At 39.7% G+C, this 15,724-nt stretch overlaps 2 protein-coding genes across 6 annotated transcripts in view; one reads left to right on the top strand and one right to left on the bottom strand.

Moving 5' to 3' along the window:
• LOC132911827 (large neutral amino acids transporter small subunit 1) overlaps positions 1-2,772 on the top strand; it is a 28,540-nt gene extending 25,768 nt beyond the window's left edge. For all 4 annotated transcript variants that reach the window (XM_060968805.1, XM_060968806.1, XM_060968803.1 and 1 more), the window contains one exon: positions 631-2,772. In XM_060968805.1, the coding sequence (XP_060824788.1) occupies positions 631-698 (68 nt within the window). In that variant the 3' untranslated portion in view covers positions 699-2,772. The remainder of the gene's footprint in view (positions 1-630) is intronic.
• A 1,884-nt stretch (positions 2,773-4,656) lies between these two features.
• LOC132911823 (G protein-coupled receptor kinase 2) overlaps positions 4,657-15,724 on the bottom strand; it is a 28,891-nt gene continuing 17,823 nt past the window's right edge. The window contains exons 4-8 of one of the 2 annotated variants that reach the window (XM_060968794.1): positions 13,836-14,193; positions 12,310-13,216; positions 11,771-11,908; positions 11,334-11,462; positions 4,657-10,949 (exon numbers count right to left, since the gene is read on the bottom strand). In XM_060968794.1, coding sequence (XP_060824777.1) covers positions 10,854-10,949; positions 11,334-11,462; positions 11,771-11,908; positions 12,310-13,216; positions 13,836-14,193 — 1,628 coding nt within the window. In that variant the 3' untranslated portion in view covers positions 4,657-10,853. Of the gene's footprint in view, positions 10,950-11,333; positions 11,463-11,770; positions 11,909-12,305; positions 13,217-13,835; positions 14,194-15,724 lie in introns of those variants that run through there. The other variant, XM_060968795.1, reaches the window with a different exon arrangement.

Here is a 15,724-nt window from a genome sequence, read left to right as displayed (position 1 = left end):
GACACTAACTCGTACATGCTCTTACATGGTGCACCAGTACAAATTACGATTAATGTACTAATACGTAATTCTGAAATTGAAGTCCGACCGCTGATTTGTCTAATTTTTATTCCTCGATCGTGGTGTCGTCTGTTAATAATTAATTAAACAATGCTCTCGAATAGACGCTGCTTATAATTTAATTTTTCTAATATTTGAGAATTTAGAAAAATGTAGTACAATTTTTAAAAAGTATAAATTATTATTAAATAATTATAAATGTTACTATAACTATAAATATTATAATAATTACAAATATACATATAAATTTAAATATAATTCAATTATTGGATCAAGCAGACGAAAAATTAAAGATAGAGATGGAACGAAGATTAAAATCTAGGGCTACTTTTTGACCAATTATCCTACATAATGAAATAATTAAACTATAAGCGTTGTTTCATTTTATAGAAAAAGATAATTTTAAATTTAGAACTTGACGACTTTACATCGAGGTTGAAACTCTAGCTGATCATCTCTATCTCTCTCTCTCTTTCTCTCCCCAACATCCCCTCCCCCCCCCCTCTCTCTCTCTCGAACGCGCTATGTAAAATAAAACAATTGCTAAATCTCTTTATTCGTTGTTTGCAGTAAGCGTCACGAAGTTCCTGCAGAAGATAATGCTGGTCGTCGGCAAGTCGAAACCCGCTCAGGTTTAACCGCAGTTACGACGGATCCTTTCGACAACGATGACTTCCGGTTCCAAGAGAACTAGACGCTATTCGGAATGCTCAGGGGGGAATTCCGTTTTCTTCAAAAAAACTTATTTCGTATTTATCTACGTGGCAAATTTGAAAAGTCTGTGCAAACTTTAAAATATCGGATACGATGTTCGTTCTCTGAGCATAAAGGGCGTCCTTATTAGAGGCAGCCATATCAAATCAGGACGCCTACCGGTAGACAAGAATAAAAGTCTGGTTCTCTTGTCTAGTCGCCATCTGTGTTAAACTGGTTTCGAGATTTTTGCGGTAATTTATCATTCGCGCGTTTCTTCCAACGGAGGTGTAACATCATAGACAACAATGACCACAAAGAACTGCTGTATTTTAACATAAAGAAGCATCGACATGTAACTACTGTCAAAAGGAAACATGATTTGCCCCTCCACTGGACAACACGTGGATACGACTCGAAAAAGACGTTCTATCGTTATTATACCGTTTCATTGCACATTGTATCATTTCCATTCCCGTGATTCGACCCTTCGTTTCGAACTTTGCGTTACTAGATCTTGCATAGAAGCGATAGTTTGTAGATTCTTTGACAGTAATTAATTTATTATGCCTTCTTCTTATAATTTTCGAACGAAATTAATCCTTCGTGATCCAAATAATATTCGACGAATAATTGCAAATGGTTGTTACTCAATTTTTTATCGTAGTTGCTTTCAGGAGCGGTATACGCTTTATAAATTAATATAATCTTAATGCAGTATGTATTAAGAATTAAAAACTATGGTTTTAAATGTTAAAAGTGGAAAAGAAAGATAAAATAAGGTGCAAATAGGATTACAAAGGATTAATCGTATAGTTTTATATGGTTAGAACCGTAGATAGTTTTCCGATTAGTTATTAAGGTAAAAAGAAAAACAGAAAGAGTAAAAAGCGAAGAAACGAAGGGTGAGAATATTACAACGCGCTGACACCCGATCGCATAATACGTACAACAATCGCGTTCTACTGCCACTGTTGTTGGCGCGTGCACCATGTAGGTACACTATAAGTACACCATAGAATCACGAAGCTCCAGATCGCGAGCGAAACTTTGTAAGAGGACGGACAGCCACTCGAGTAACTCTGGCTATTCATATATACCTTGTTCCTCTCTTTTAACTTTCTTTTTATTAGATTTTGAACGCGCATTTAACAGGAAAATTTAATTTCACGTCTGTGTAACGCAGAGCAAACTTACGAGCGTACGAACTTTCATAGTTTTTATACTTTTTTAAGCGTAATCTAAGATCTTAAAAACGATTTTAGTCGATTTCTTAGCGTTTGTATCGTTTTTAATCGTTCCTTCTCTCGGCCTTTTTTTTTTTTTTTTTGCTTGGCGAAGAATGGTGAATGCATGCAGCGTGAATGTAAATATAGAGGATGCGAAGGATTAGCGACAAAGTTGTACCGAGCATGGCGTGAGTTTAAATTTCAAGAAAATTTCAAAAAAGAAATAGTAAATGTTCAATTGTTATGAAAAACTAAAGAAACCTTTGTGCGTATCAGTTGATGATTGCGAATTCTGTCTTAAGTTTATCGTTAGTGGAAGAGAAAGATCGTAGAATCCAAATGTTGCGAGGCTTTCCTATATTCTTGATAAAACATCGGAGGAAAATGAAAGAAGAAAAGTATGACGCAGCTCGTAAGATTGTCCTGTTCATTTGACGAATTTAATTTAGTCAAACTATAATACATACTGCGAACCTCTTAAGACTTAACCCATTATCTCATCTCCTGTCACTCACGGATACCATAGTTTACACGCTGTGATTCTTACTTTATCTTAGAGATGCATTTTTTTTTTTGTAAATATCGATTTTTGCAAACGATTGCCGACGCACGGACCTTTTTGGACGGAAATTTTGAAAGATTTTCCTTTTCTCACGGGTGCGATAGAATCGGTAGACCGTGAGATTCAAGACGATGGACATTTTTTGGTAGCGATCGTGCGACTTGTTCGAACGTCTTGACATATCTAAAAATTATCACGTGTTTTTGATACATATTGTTTATAAACTGACATTTTACTAGCCAGAAAATGTTTCAAATCGCAGCGATTTCTTTGCTCTTTAAATGTTTCGCGTCACGATTTTCAATCTTTTCTTCGAGTATAGCGAAGAGAAAACAAAATACGCGATTTTATTTGAAATTATTTTGGTAAACCGGAAAACTTTTCAAAGCATTCGTATTTCGAGATTTTTTAACAGACAAGAGACTGTCGAAATTTCTAATCTGAACGATCATCCGTAAGGAAGAAGGGTGAAAAAGTTATTCTACCAAAGAGAATAGAAAAGAAACTAGAAAATTCGAGCATATCTGTAGCAAAATTATTCTAGGACCAAGATTTTTCTAAAGAGCGTTCTCTCGGTGTTAAGTCTTGTCTAATTAAAGAAACGCGCTGGTGCGTCCACGCGTAAAATCCTAAAGTAATCGAATTACCTTTACCGAAACTCGCCAGCCTGGATGATTCGCACGATCTAAATTTGTTTTGGAAGAAAATATGTTTGGTGGTCGGAAAATTGAAATAGGAATAAATAGTAATATAATTTTTTAATATATCGAGAAACGAATGTACGAAGCGGAACGTTTTTTTTATATCAAAAAATTGAAACGAATCGGTTAGATGTTAATCGAGTATTTTGAAAATTCCTTTGGAACCGCTTGTTTCGAAATTTGCAGATTTTTTAACTCTTGTTATTACTTTGTTTTATGCGTTCGATAGTTGCAAATTTTCTTTAATATTACTTTTAATCTAAGCAATCTCACCTCACGGTAACTCGCACTTCTTTCATTTTGGTCGATAGCTTAATCGATGCTAACCGCAATCACCGATCAAAAATTAAAACCAAACAATAAGACCAAACAAATTAGGAATTTAAGAAGTCGCTAGATGCTCAATGCGTATGTATTTCTTTCCAACTAGCGATTTGTAAAGTCAGACAATATCTTTTTCCTAATTTATATACAATTTTCCCATTGGAGAGTATTAAGCGTTAAATAAGAAAGAAAGGAAGACGAATCGTCGATGCTTGCAATTACGATTAATATCTAAGTTTTCCATGGTTTGGCTGTTTTCGAGGGACACGTATCGACGATCGTCGTCAACTCCCATGGAAAACAACTGACCTGACAGAGTGTCCATCGATGCACGGCCTAGTCGATTCGCTATTTCGTCTAGTTAATTATACGAGCGCCGGGTTCGTCTCTTTCGAAAGAAAACGTACATCCAAAAGATCCGAAATATCGATCGCGATTTATTATCGACAATGTCATTGATATTGATATCGACCGTTTATAAACGTTTACGAAACTTACCCATAGCCTCGGACGAATTCCATAATTTAATTACCGCAATCTAAATATTAATCGCACGCACAACTATCGATCGATATACTATAGTGTTTAGAAAAAGATAGAAAGAGTAAACGAACGGCGAATGGACAGACGCTAGCGATAGCGATTCTGTAAATAAATTGTAGGAAAACGAGGAACGATTGCATATTTTCGACGATGAGAGTATCGATGGCCACTCTGACGCATGTGACAATAAACATCTGTTAATTAATTAGTCAGGCGTAAGTAAGATAAAAGATAACAAAGAAGAAAAATCTACGAACAGTTGGAATGTTTGTCAGAATTCGATTTTTGTATTATTTTTTTATGTTACGAAATACCAGCGTGTACTTGAAATGGCTTGCGAGGGAAAGAAGAAGCGTTTGTCTCGACACTTTACACTACGGTGGTTGCATCATTTTTATTTTAACTTCTGGAGTTCTCGATGAATCGTAAGTAGCAAGAGAAGGTTGTATTATTTTTATATTGTACGTATAACGATAATATAACGATGTAAGATATACGCGGATTTGCGAGAAGATGGAAGAACCGGAAGTTGAGAATCTTGGGCGAATGTCATTGAAATCGTATTCGTGAGTATTAGAGCGAATTTTCAGAGTCGATAGATGGAAAAAGGCGACGTTAAAGGATAAAAGTGCTGCAACCACGTTTGCGAGCATTTAAAAGCACATAAAACGTACGAATTCGTGTTGAAACGCGTAACAATCGAGAGGAAACGGTGCGAAAGCAGGCAGTAGCTTAGAATCTAGACGAAGAAAGGAAGGAAATTGGGATCGAGCAAACTGTGACAATATATTGTATTATACGACACACACGTTACTTCCACCAATCCCTTTCAGCCTGTAACGCAACCCCTTGCCTGACCGAATATCAGCTTTCGTGGAAAGAAAAGGGAGAAAAGAGAACATCGTTGACGATACGATTGGCGTGGAAGAATTGTTCGAACGATTGGTAAATGCAAATATAATATAAAAGCATTGAAAAAAATATTGATCATTGTTTTTGAAAATGTGAAAGAGATCTTTCGCCTGGTATCTATACGACGAAACGAGAACGTATGAAATATTCCTTTCAACAGGTTGTATTTAAGAGCAATAGTAATTAAATGGAAAAATTCTTGGCTATACGCGCGTCTATATTTATATGTATAAACGTACAAGTTATAAATACATAACGCTCACGTATTTATAACTTATACATACAGAAAAAAAAATATATTTATAATTTTTAAACATTGTCCACAGCATCGTGTACAACGTACAGAGATTACAAAAGGAAAAAAAAAAAATTTCGTTTGGCTCGGTGAGCGCGTCAGGAACTGATTCGTCTCTTCTCGTTCCGATGGATCGTCTCCGATATATTTATCGAAGATCGCGAGACGAGAAGAGAAAAGTATATCGACGGAATAAAAAGTGAACGTTGCAGGACCATTTCGTTTAATACTTTTGGCGTAACGCGTTTATTAAAACAGACTCGCGATTCCTTTGCGTCGCTTTTATCGTAATTAGTCGCGTAAGAGGACGCAAAAGTTGCGTAAGAATCGTGACCAAAATTTTGATAAACTCGGTAGAAAAATTACAATAATGTAAAACGTAAGATAGTTTCAAGAAGGTAGTGCCATTGTTTTAAGTAGTGCCGTTTTAATATTTTATTCGTTAGAAATGCCATCAAACATCGACAATCTAGTCTCGGAGACTAAGGAGATCCGTACAGTTCTACGAACTCGCATCCGATCGATAAAACCACGATCTGTTTCTCTTTTTTTTTTTTTTTTTTTTTTTTCAAATAATTTCATAATGGTTTTGTAGCAAAAGACCAAGATTAGTCATATTAAAAGAAACGATATTTTTGAGCGACACATGGTTCGTCCGAAAAGAGAAATTCGTGAAACTAGGCCGAGGATATCGTGGCTGAGACGCAGACTAAAAGTACGGGAAATTCGATCGGTGATCAACGCACGATCTACGGTAGCCAAGTTGCCTTTTAGAATTAGCCTCCAGAATCCATCGGGGATTCGCGTAATTCTCGGCATAAATAGTATTTGTAATAAATTCGTTAAATTATCCTCTTAAACGAAACACATTCTCCGATAACGGTTCTTTCCGTATCTAGCAAATAAAAAGATTATTATATTTGGAGATAATTCGTAATCGTTGCCGTAAAAATAATATTAAAAGACAATTTTAAATTCATTTATTTCAAATACTATTTGATCGCTCGTCGAACGTGCTTACGTTTACGCGCATCGTTCCATGGCATTTTAGTCTTTTGTTTTACGCGGTTGCACGTGGTAGCGGGTAAAAAGAAGCGTGGTAGAAGGTATACGATATAAATACAGTGATAATCTCACGCGGGTATTCCTGCCGTTCTCGCGAAAACGTTCTTTTTTGCTACCGCTTGTATCCCTCCTTGCACCTATACAAACACGCATATCTACGCTTAATTTATTCGCTTATTCGCTTGCTGTTCGTATAGAATTATATAGCTATCGTTTAATATCATCGTAAATATTATGTACAAAGGAGAACTTTCACGTGCTTGCATGGAGATTCTGCTCTGCCGATGGTTTTCTCGCGATTATCGAGATTCCTCCTCGGGGAAATACCAATTAGTTGCAGAGGAATAACGATCGACAATTTGCGTATTGGTAATTTTTACTCTTAATAGCGTAAGAAACTGTTGGTCTAATATTCGAAAGAAATACACCGAGAGATATACTTTCATCGGTGGGAGAAATTTCAAGACAAGTAGGAAGGAACGTCGATTTCGTCGATAAATCGTTGTACGGAAAAAGAAACGATAACGATAACGAAAGGAATAGAGAGCTATAAAATGACAAAGTGTCAGTTATTCCAATGCAATTTGGTAACCACGAACGCCTCTCGGCGTTTCCAACTTGGACATTGCGCGTAAATTATCGCGAACAGAAAGCGAAACAGTTACCACGCGAATACTTGCACGAAAAAGTGGAATGATTTAGTATTCGCGCCAGCCCACGGCGATTCGTCTCGCTCTTCGAGTCGGTAAAAAATAAAGACGCTCGTTCCTTGTTCTACGTGAAACGACATACTGTACAAAAATGTTGGATAAAAAAAGGGAAAGAGGAAGAACGTTAAAGCCCTACGTAATTTATACACGATGTAAAAAACGAAAATAAACTAGCGAGAACGAACGAAGACGCGATTCGTACAAAGGAAGAGTAAGAGTAATGAAACGCGATCTGGTAGCGACGAGCTCTGAAACGTTTCGAATCGCGTCGAATATGTACATCTAACGAAAAGCTGAAATCGTTTCGATATGGTTCGATAAAAATCCGAATCTCGAGAAGATTCGCCGACTTACCGAGACTACCTCGAGCCTTGACAGATATCGAATCTTTGAAGCTTCGAGGAGTCTCGAAGAAGAGATTAAAGGACGCTGAATAGCGATTCATATTCATATTCAAAGCGATTCGAATTTTCACGCTGTCGTAGGATTTCGAATCGCTCGGAAATCGAGATTCGAACGTCCATCGCTACCGACAGGCTACCGAACGAGATTCCGGAACGCTTGTCCGCCAGAATTTGAGGTACTTATATACGAGAATACATATTTCTTTGTCTCTTTTGAGCAAAAGACACGCATCGGCATCGTCGTCTTTCCGGATCGGACACGATCCGCCACGTTCGATCGATATTTTCCTTCCGACATGCTCGGTAGCTCGCAGAAAACTATCAATAAATTAAATAAACGGAGTTGCAACTCGTCGGACAAAATCACAGTTGAAAGCACTGAGAGATTTCTTTCGTAATCGGAAGTATATGGACGATTACACGGAGACTCGGTGAGGTCGCTCGAACGTACAACGAACTACCGGCATTTCCACTTACGCGATGATATCGTTTCTCCCCCGTCGGTAATTACTTGCTTACACGCTAACTTACGATATTAGGAGTAATACAAAATTGCGTCACTGATTTAAAACCGTCTCAACGACTCGAGAATCGATCCAAAATAATTTATCGCTATAATCGATCGCTGCGTTCTTGGGAAATTTGCAATTCCAAAAATTTACAGAACGAGCGTAATATGTAAACGATGTATAAAATATTTAAACTAGAATACTCGTTATAATATTTAAGGTAGCGTTCGTTCCTTCACCTACGTTCGGAAAAATGTAAAAATGCGCGATCGTGGTCCGAAGATCTTGCTATTTTCCTTAATTGTTGGACGTCGATATTTTCCTTGATTAATTTGGACGAACAATAGACGATATATCAAGTTTCCCACCGACCGGAGAATTCGTTAAAGATACTTTTCGATCGACCGATCGAATAAATTTCAAAGCTGATACTCTGATAAAGATCGATAATTCCTCGAGATCGTCGTCGATGGTTAAACAATGAGAATTCTACCGCAATTTGTACGAACGACAAGGACTTGTACCGTGAGCGATTAAAAACCCGAGATTCGATCGATAAACCTTCGAAATAACGTTTCTCGAAACGCGAAGATCGTTTATCGTTTGAATCGAGTTTAACGATAGATATGATCGATAGGAGGTCGCACCGTTATTCGTAGATTAATTAATAATACGTTTTCCTTCGTTTTAAATTACTAGATCGGTACCGCTTACAGAGACATACACGTCCGTTTACTTTAAATACGCGATAGTACATAAATATTACTACCGAGTGGGCTGTCAAGCGAATACGCCTTTGAATAAAGACGATCTATTCGGAAAAATCGCGTATAATCTATAATTATCTAAAATAATCGTATCAAATTGAAATTGAAATTAATCGCTTGCCAACCCATTCCACAATGTACGATTCGATTTTCCTCGGCATGACGCGCGATACGATCTTGGAAAAAGGATAAAAAGAGGAAAAAAGCGGTGAGAATCAAAGACTAATGAAACGAGCCACGTAACGGCGACGATTCGTCCATGTTAAAAAAGGGATTGCTACTTTCGGTTTCGCCATCAGCCTCGTATTCTCATCTACTTGTCGCCAATTCTTTATCGATTCTCGATAGCGTAAAAAAATTCCTCTCAACGTTATCGTATAAACAAATTTCACTGTGTATTTGTGCCTGACGATACTCGTACGCTTCGTCACCTGTGCGATTCATCGAGTTCTTTTTTATCTTCCTTTTTCTTCTCGAAATAGGTTCGCGAAGAATGTTCGATCAAAATATACTGCGTTCAAACTGAATCATTCGGTAGAGAAAAGAACGAATCGTATAGCGATTTGTGCGTATCTGAGGACGGGGTTCTCTTCGTATTCGTACTTAAAAGGAAGAATTATGTATATATACACGCAAACATTCGTCAAAAAGTAAAAGTATTATCAAAACACAGACTTTCAACGTTTCCTAAATGCATCTATTCCGCTCGAGTCCCATTTGAGAAGAAACTTGAACAAATTAGGCGGACGATGATCGATTATACCGCTCGAAATAATTAGTAGACCGCGGTCCTCGGCTAATTTATATCGTGAAGTCGTTTCGAGATGTAAACTTGAGTTTAGAATTCATCGACCGCTTTGAGCAACGCGATATATATTCCAAAACGAAATTGGAAGATCGTCGCTAAACAAAGAACACATTGACTGCAAATAAACTTTTCGCATTGCCCGAAACAACCAGAGGATTATATACGTGGAAAACAAACGAATCGAGTATCAAGAACGAAAGATATCGAGAGTATCTTTCAAAATATCAATCGGGTTGTACGAACATAAATAACCCTGTGATTATTTTGAGCGTATCGAATTAATTCGAGTTGGTAGAAGACCGATTGAAACACTCGAATGCCTCTGAAATTTGCTGCAAGAAACGAAAGAGAAACGTTCGATTCCGTCGGAGCAGCGTTCCTTTCCCAACGAATCTTCGTTATATCGGAATTTCTACGCGTACATTTTCCTTACTTAATAACGCTCTTACTTTCATTATCGCGTGTGCACGCGCCCGTCCACCGCTCTAAGTACACATACAAAATTACGTGCACGCGACCCCAATTACCGACCTGAAATTGCACCGTTTACGAATGTATCTACGCGTACGAACATCGCATATATACCAACGCGCGAACGCTGGAAAGATCGTGCCTCGCGTTCGCGTACGTCGATGGTGTAAGTGTACTTAAAACACACAGACGCACCGATCGAACAAGGAACGGCGTTCGATAATGGTTAGAAGAGAAAATGAGAATTCTACGTGCGAACAAACTTTTCTCGATACGCGTTTGCTATTATATTTTTTGCATTAAATGAAAAGGCAATACGAGGCGCCGCACACGTAACAATGACCATGTTTTATAATGAATTTCGTATGCAGAGGATCGCATATTTCGATGTAATAACTACGTTTTATGGTTGCACTTCTTTTCGTTCGCAACAAGAGCATTTGCAACGTTTCTCTTGCGTATCGAAGGTTAGGATACGCGAGTATCAACGGTTCGTCACTCTCTCTCTCTCTCTCTCTCTCTCTACTCCGAGAAACCTGAGAAAACGTACGTCGGTGTGCTTTCGGCGCTGAAAGTCAGCGCCTCCTCTCGGCGTAGCGCTCTTACGGACGAGGGCGAATCTTACGGGATTTGCAGACGAAAAATCGGCGTCAAAGTCACGGAGCAGTTTCTTTCTTGCTCTGTTTCCTGTTTTAAAGCAGCTTCGGGCAGCACCTGAGCGCCCGTCGGCGTCGTCCGCAACGACGACGGCGCACGGACGACGACGTCGATTGATTCACACTACTCGAGTTCATTTTGGATCAGCTGGCTGGCATCTCCGAGTTTTGGCTCTGCGACAGCTCCAGCAGATGGCACTCCGACAACGGTATCTGTCTTGTGCGGGCACTCTGCTTTTTCTATAGTTGAAAAGAGAAAATCGTTGTGATAAAAATTGCAAACTGTATCGTACGGTTTCGTCGAATAGGAGACGACAAACTCGTAGAATAGCGATAATATTACGGTCGTTGGAAAGCAAGCCAAGCTCGGTGCCGAGAGCCGTTCGAGCAAAGACCGACTCCGCCATTTTTACTACGTATCTTAAAAACGGTGGCTAAGATCGGCGATAGAAAGGAACGGTATCGTTGAGTTGATGGAATATCTAGAATTTCAAATCGCGAATATCGCTTTACGGAATCAACTGTCTCGGTCATCGACGAATCCTTTTTCCATAATTTCTCTCTATAGTCTATATTTAACGTATGTAACTTAAACACGGATAGAAATAGAAGAAAAAGATCCACCTGTCTTCGGAATGGGAAACAGCCTCTGTTCTCGTTATTCGGTGGCGGATGGTTGATCAACAGATCAGGAGTAGGTGTGTTGTTAGGACCTAGCACGTTCAGTTCCTTAAAACACTCAGTCTCTATCATCTGGAATAAAGAGGGCCTGTTTCACTGTGCAGAAAATAGAATCTCTTTGATCGAACGGAGCATAAATCTTTATGATAAACGAAACTGCAGTCGATCAGCGTGTAAATCGCTTTGAATGCTAAAATGGGTTCCGTTGGGACGATAGCGGACTGTCTATGACGTGCCAAGGAATGCTTTTGGAACGCCATATTTTTCGATGTAAGTGGTGGAACGGTACGCGTTTTACTTGTTCACAGCGCGGCGTCGAGACGCTCGCTATCTCTCTGTAGCGCTGGATATAAACACCGAAGGAACGTTAAAAGGCTTACCTCGTTCTGCCACGGGATGGACACGCTGCCGGTATTGAATTTACTGTAAAAGGTGTCGTCGGTCGCGTCCAAATTCACACCTTTTACCGTGGAAAACTGTTCGATATCCAACACGTCCTTGGCGTACACCGCGTGAGGCTATAAGCAGAATCGATCAACGATGAGGATTTCCATTAAAAAACACGCGATAATAGTCATCTTTTATATATATATATAGTAATCTCGGTAGAATACCAAATCTTTGAACACAGCCATATACAAAGTACGATATAGTTATTTTGATATTTTATTTGATCTATAACTACTCGCGTTAACGACTGTATATGACAAAAAGAAGGGTTTGACAGACTGTTGTAAATAACGAGCAGGAAAATAACGAAGAATAATGGACGCTAGCCAAGCTAAGCTTCGAAGGATCTGGAGGATTTTTCTTAGCACGGGAGTATGAAAGAAATGCCAATTTTCTCAAACGAAGAAAGACTATATGGAGAAAAGGCAACGACGACAAAGTAGAATCGGTTTGAACGACACCTACTCACATCCGGCACAAACGGCGGTTCCCACATACCGACCTCGACCCTTTTCCAGTTCAAGCACTGAAAGAAGCTATGCAACTTTACTTCCTTAGCACCGTGTCTGCCGCACTTGCAGCCTAACCTGTTCTTCGGGCTCTTCTTCAACAATTGCTGACACAGACTCTTTGCTTCTTCGGTAAACTTTGTGGAATATCTTTCTTGATCTTCTTTCACCCTCCTATCCACCTCTTCTCGCTTCACCTTCTCCTTCCTGGCGCGAAAGGGAGCTTGACCTTCGATCATCTCGTATAAAAGACATCCAAAACTGAACCAGTCCGGTGAAAAGGTATATTTCTCATTGTCGATCACCTCTGGCGCCATATATCCGACCGTTCCGACTCTTCCCGTGACCATGTCGCCTTCTGTGATTTCCACAGCCAGACCAAGATCAGATATCCTTACATGACCATGATCGTCTAACAAAATGTTTTCTGGCTTACAATCTCTGTAGACGATTCCTTGCAGATGCAAGTGTTCCAGGCCGCAGACTACTTCGGCTGCGTAAAACCTAGCACGGTTGATGTCGAAGCCGGGTTCTCCGCCCATGTTGTAAATATGAAATTTCAAATCTCCTCCGTTCATAATCGTCAGGACTAGACACAACGCGTCCTTGGTTTCATAGGCATAGGCTAGGGATACGACGAATTTGGAGTTGATTTTTTGCAAGATGTTCTTCTCTATGAGTACCATGGCTTCACCCTTGCGCTTTTTAATTCGTTTCTTCTCCAGTTTCTTGCAGGCGTACATCTTGCCTGTTGCTCGTACCTGACAAGCGCATACTTCGCCAAATCCACCCTTTCCTAGCACCCTGTACATGCGGAACGTCTTGTACGTGACTGGCTGCGCCTCTAGCCACTTCCATTGAAGATACCTGGCAGAGGAGGACGATCGTTAGAATCGATATGAAATATGTACCGATAAGAGGCTAGATGGTGCTGTCATGGACAAATATTTGACGATTAATCGGCTCTTAATGGGACGCTTTGTCGGGAACACGCGGATAAGAACGATCGACGGGTTTCGTCGTAAATTCGTTGGAAATGCATAAAGAAGGATGAAACGATTATTTTCGGTGATAAATATTTCACACCTTGTTAAATCCAAAACGTAATTACAGTTATTCGCTAGTAACCAACCAGTTATATCGCGTCATAATTTTTCCCTCCGCTAAGATTTATCAGATATGAAAAATACATTTTCCGTATGCTATACTATATCTTGTTAAATATACGATACGATTTAATACGCGATAGAGTACTGTCGTTCTTCGCCGTGTAAAATCCATCAAATATCAAAAATACCTTTGCTCTGTCGTTTAATCTCCAAGCAGAAACATCGTTTGAAATTTTACCAATATTCGAAATGGCCGGAATTTACTCGTGACTGCGAGACCGTGACAAAGGTAAATAGGTGTAACGCCCCGAGGAAAAGATATCCCAACGTCGAATTGACTAGGTGGAAAAAAAAAGAATAAAGTTTAAATAAATTACCTATAGAAATAAAAGCTGGTTTGGAAAGCTGAAAAAGGTTCGCCGGCCAGAAAGTTTTTCACGGTCTGCGCGATTTCGACAAAGAGCTCCTTGCCGCCACTGCCGAGCCTCTCCTCGCACTGGGCGATCAAAGAATCGTTTAGGATGTCGACGACCTCCGAGCCCTCCCTCTTCAGGTATTGCTCGAACAGGTCCTTGGCCAGCTCGGTCCGATTCTCATCCATCTCGATCTCGTACTTCTCGATGGCGTCCAGGAAAAGATTGTACCGATGGTAAGATGGCTTCTTGTCCTGGCAAAATTGCCTGAACAACAGCCTACCGATCGGTTGTTGATCCACCACATAGCTGTACCTGATGTCTGCACCGATCAAACGGGCGAACGAATAACAAAAGGTTGTTACGACTTTGCCTACATAAACGATGGTAAATAAAACATAAATTTATCTTTTGTCGCATAAAAAGTTCATTCGACTCCCATCGTTCTCGCGTTCGAATTCTACCATTACGAAATGCTAATGATCTTTAACGTTCTTTTCTATATCTGTTTATCGACACGTTTAATACAAAATCTTCTCCTCGACATTGTACCTTTATTCGCGTACTTCCCCTGCAAAGAGCTTTTAGCAAAGAATCCGATAGCTCTGTATTTGAATTTCTATTTAACTCTAGAACGGGTCCTTACGAACAACTTGGTAACATAAAATTCGAAATATTCTACAGGTATTATTATAAAATAAGATAAAAATTATTTAAAGCTGTCGCTTGAAATCTTTCGCGTTTTTCGTCTACGCGAGCATCTACCGCGAAACGCTGCGTATAATAAAATGGGAAGCATAGGTTTTAACGCAAAGTCTAGTCGGTTTCGCAGGCATTAATCGGTCAATTGTACGTCGTGTTAATTTCTTTACGAGCGATCGGTGGGCTCCCGTCGGTTCTCAATTATTACGAAACGTCGCGTCGCATCGCGTCGAGAATCGCGTGGGATTAATCGAGTTGCACGAGGAATATTCTTGGCTCGTGTTTGCTAGGGAAACTCTGATAATCTGCGGCCATTTTCGACGTGATTTCACGATTATCGGCAGCCCTGAAATCCAGTCGGTTGCTCCCAATGGATTCAACCTGCCGACCGAGGAATTAATTTCGCGAAACTCGGCGACGCGACGCCACGTATCGATTCCTTTCCATCGTTGCATTTTATTATTCAATTTCACGGCGTTTTACGTTTCGATAAATATTTCATTCCGTACGACGATTAATAGAACGTTCGAAGCCGCAACGCAAAATTTAATCGTAAAAATAAATTTCAGTCGACGAGTACGTATCGAACTACGTATTCGATCGATCAACAAATATCGTTGTTATTCTATTCGAGAAAAAACTTGATTGTTTTAAATTGCGCTCGATCGAGCGATCTTCGTAACTTAGACGTCGGTCTTTTCGATCGTTCGGGTCGGTAAACGACGGATGTTGGAACGAACGAATGATGGAACGAAACGAGCAGACGATCAACGAGACACGGGAATACCGAGCCAAAGATGCTCGCCGCTAACTGATTAAGATTAACCGATTAACGTCGATATTTTGTAACGCGCGATTGAAAAACAAAATTTCCAGCGTAAAATTGAAAAAAGGAGAAACGTCTGCATTACCGAAGCTTCGAGTCAAACCACTATCCACAGGATTACATGGAATCCAACGAATCCTCTGGTTCGACGAACAGGAATCTTTCTCCCTGAGATATCTGCCCCCTTCCAGCGACTATCCATCCAATTTCAATCACAAAACATCCCACGAAAATTGGTTGTTCGACGATCAATCAACCGTGATTCATCGATCAGCCGTAACATTTGATCCCTAACGGGAGAATTCGAAGCGGAAGGTGGTCTAAA

Source organism: Bombus pascuorum, chromosome 11, assembly GCF_905332965.1.
Source record: "Bombus pascuorum chromosome 11, iyBomPasc1.1, whole genome shotgun sequence".
Lineage (NCBI taxonomy): Eukaryota > Metazoa > Arthropoda > Insecta > Hymenoptera > Apidae > Bombus > Bombus pascuorum.
The sequence above is the reverse complement of the archived record's forward strand: the minus strand, read 5'-3'. Positions and strand labels throughout refer to the sequence as shown.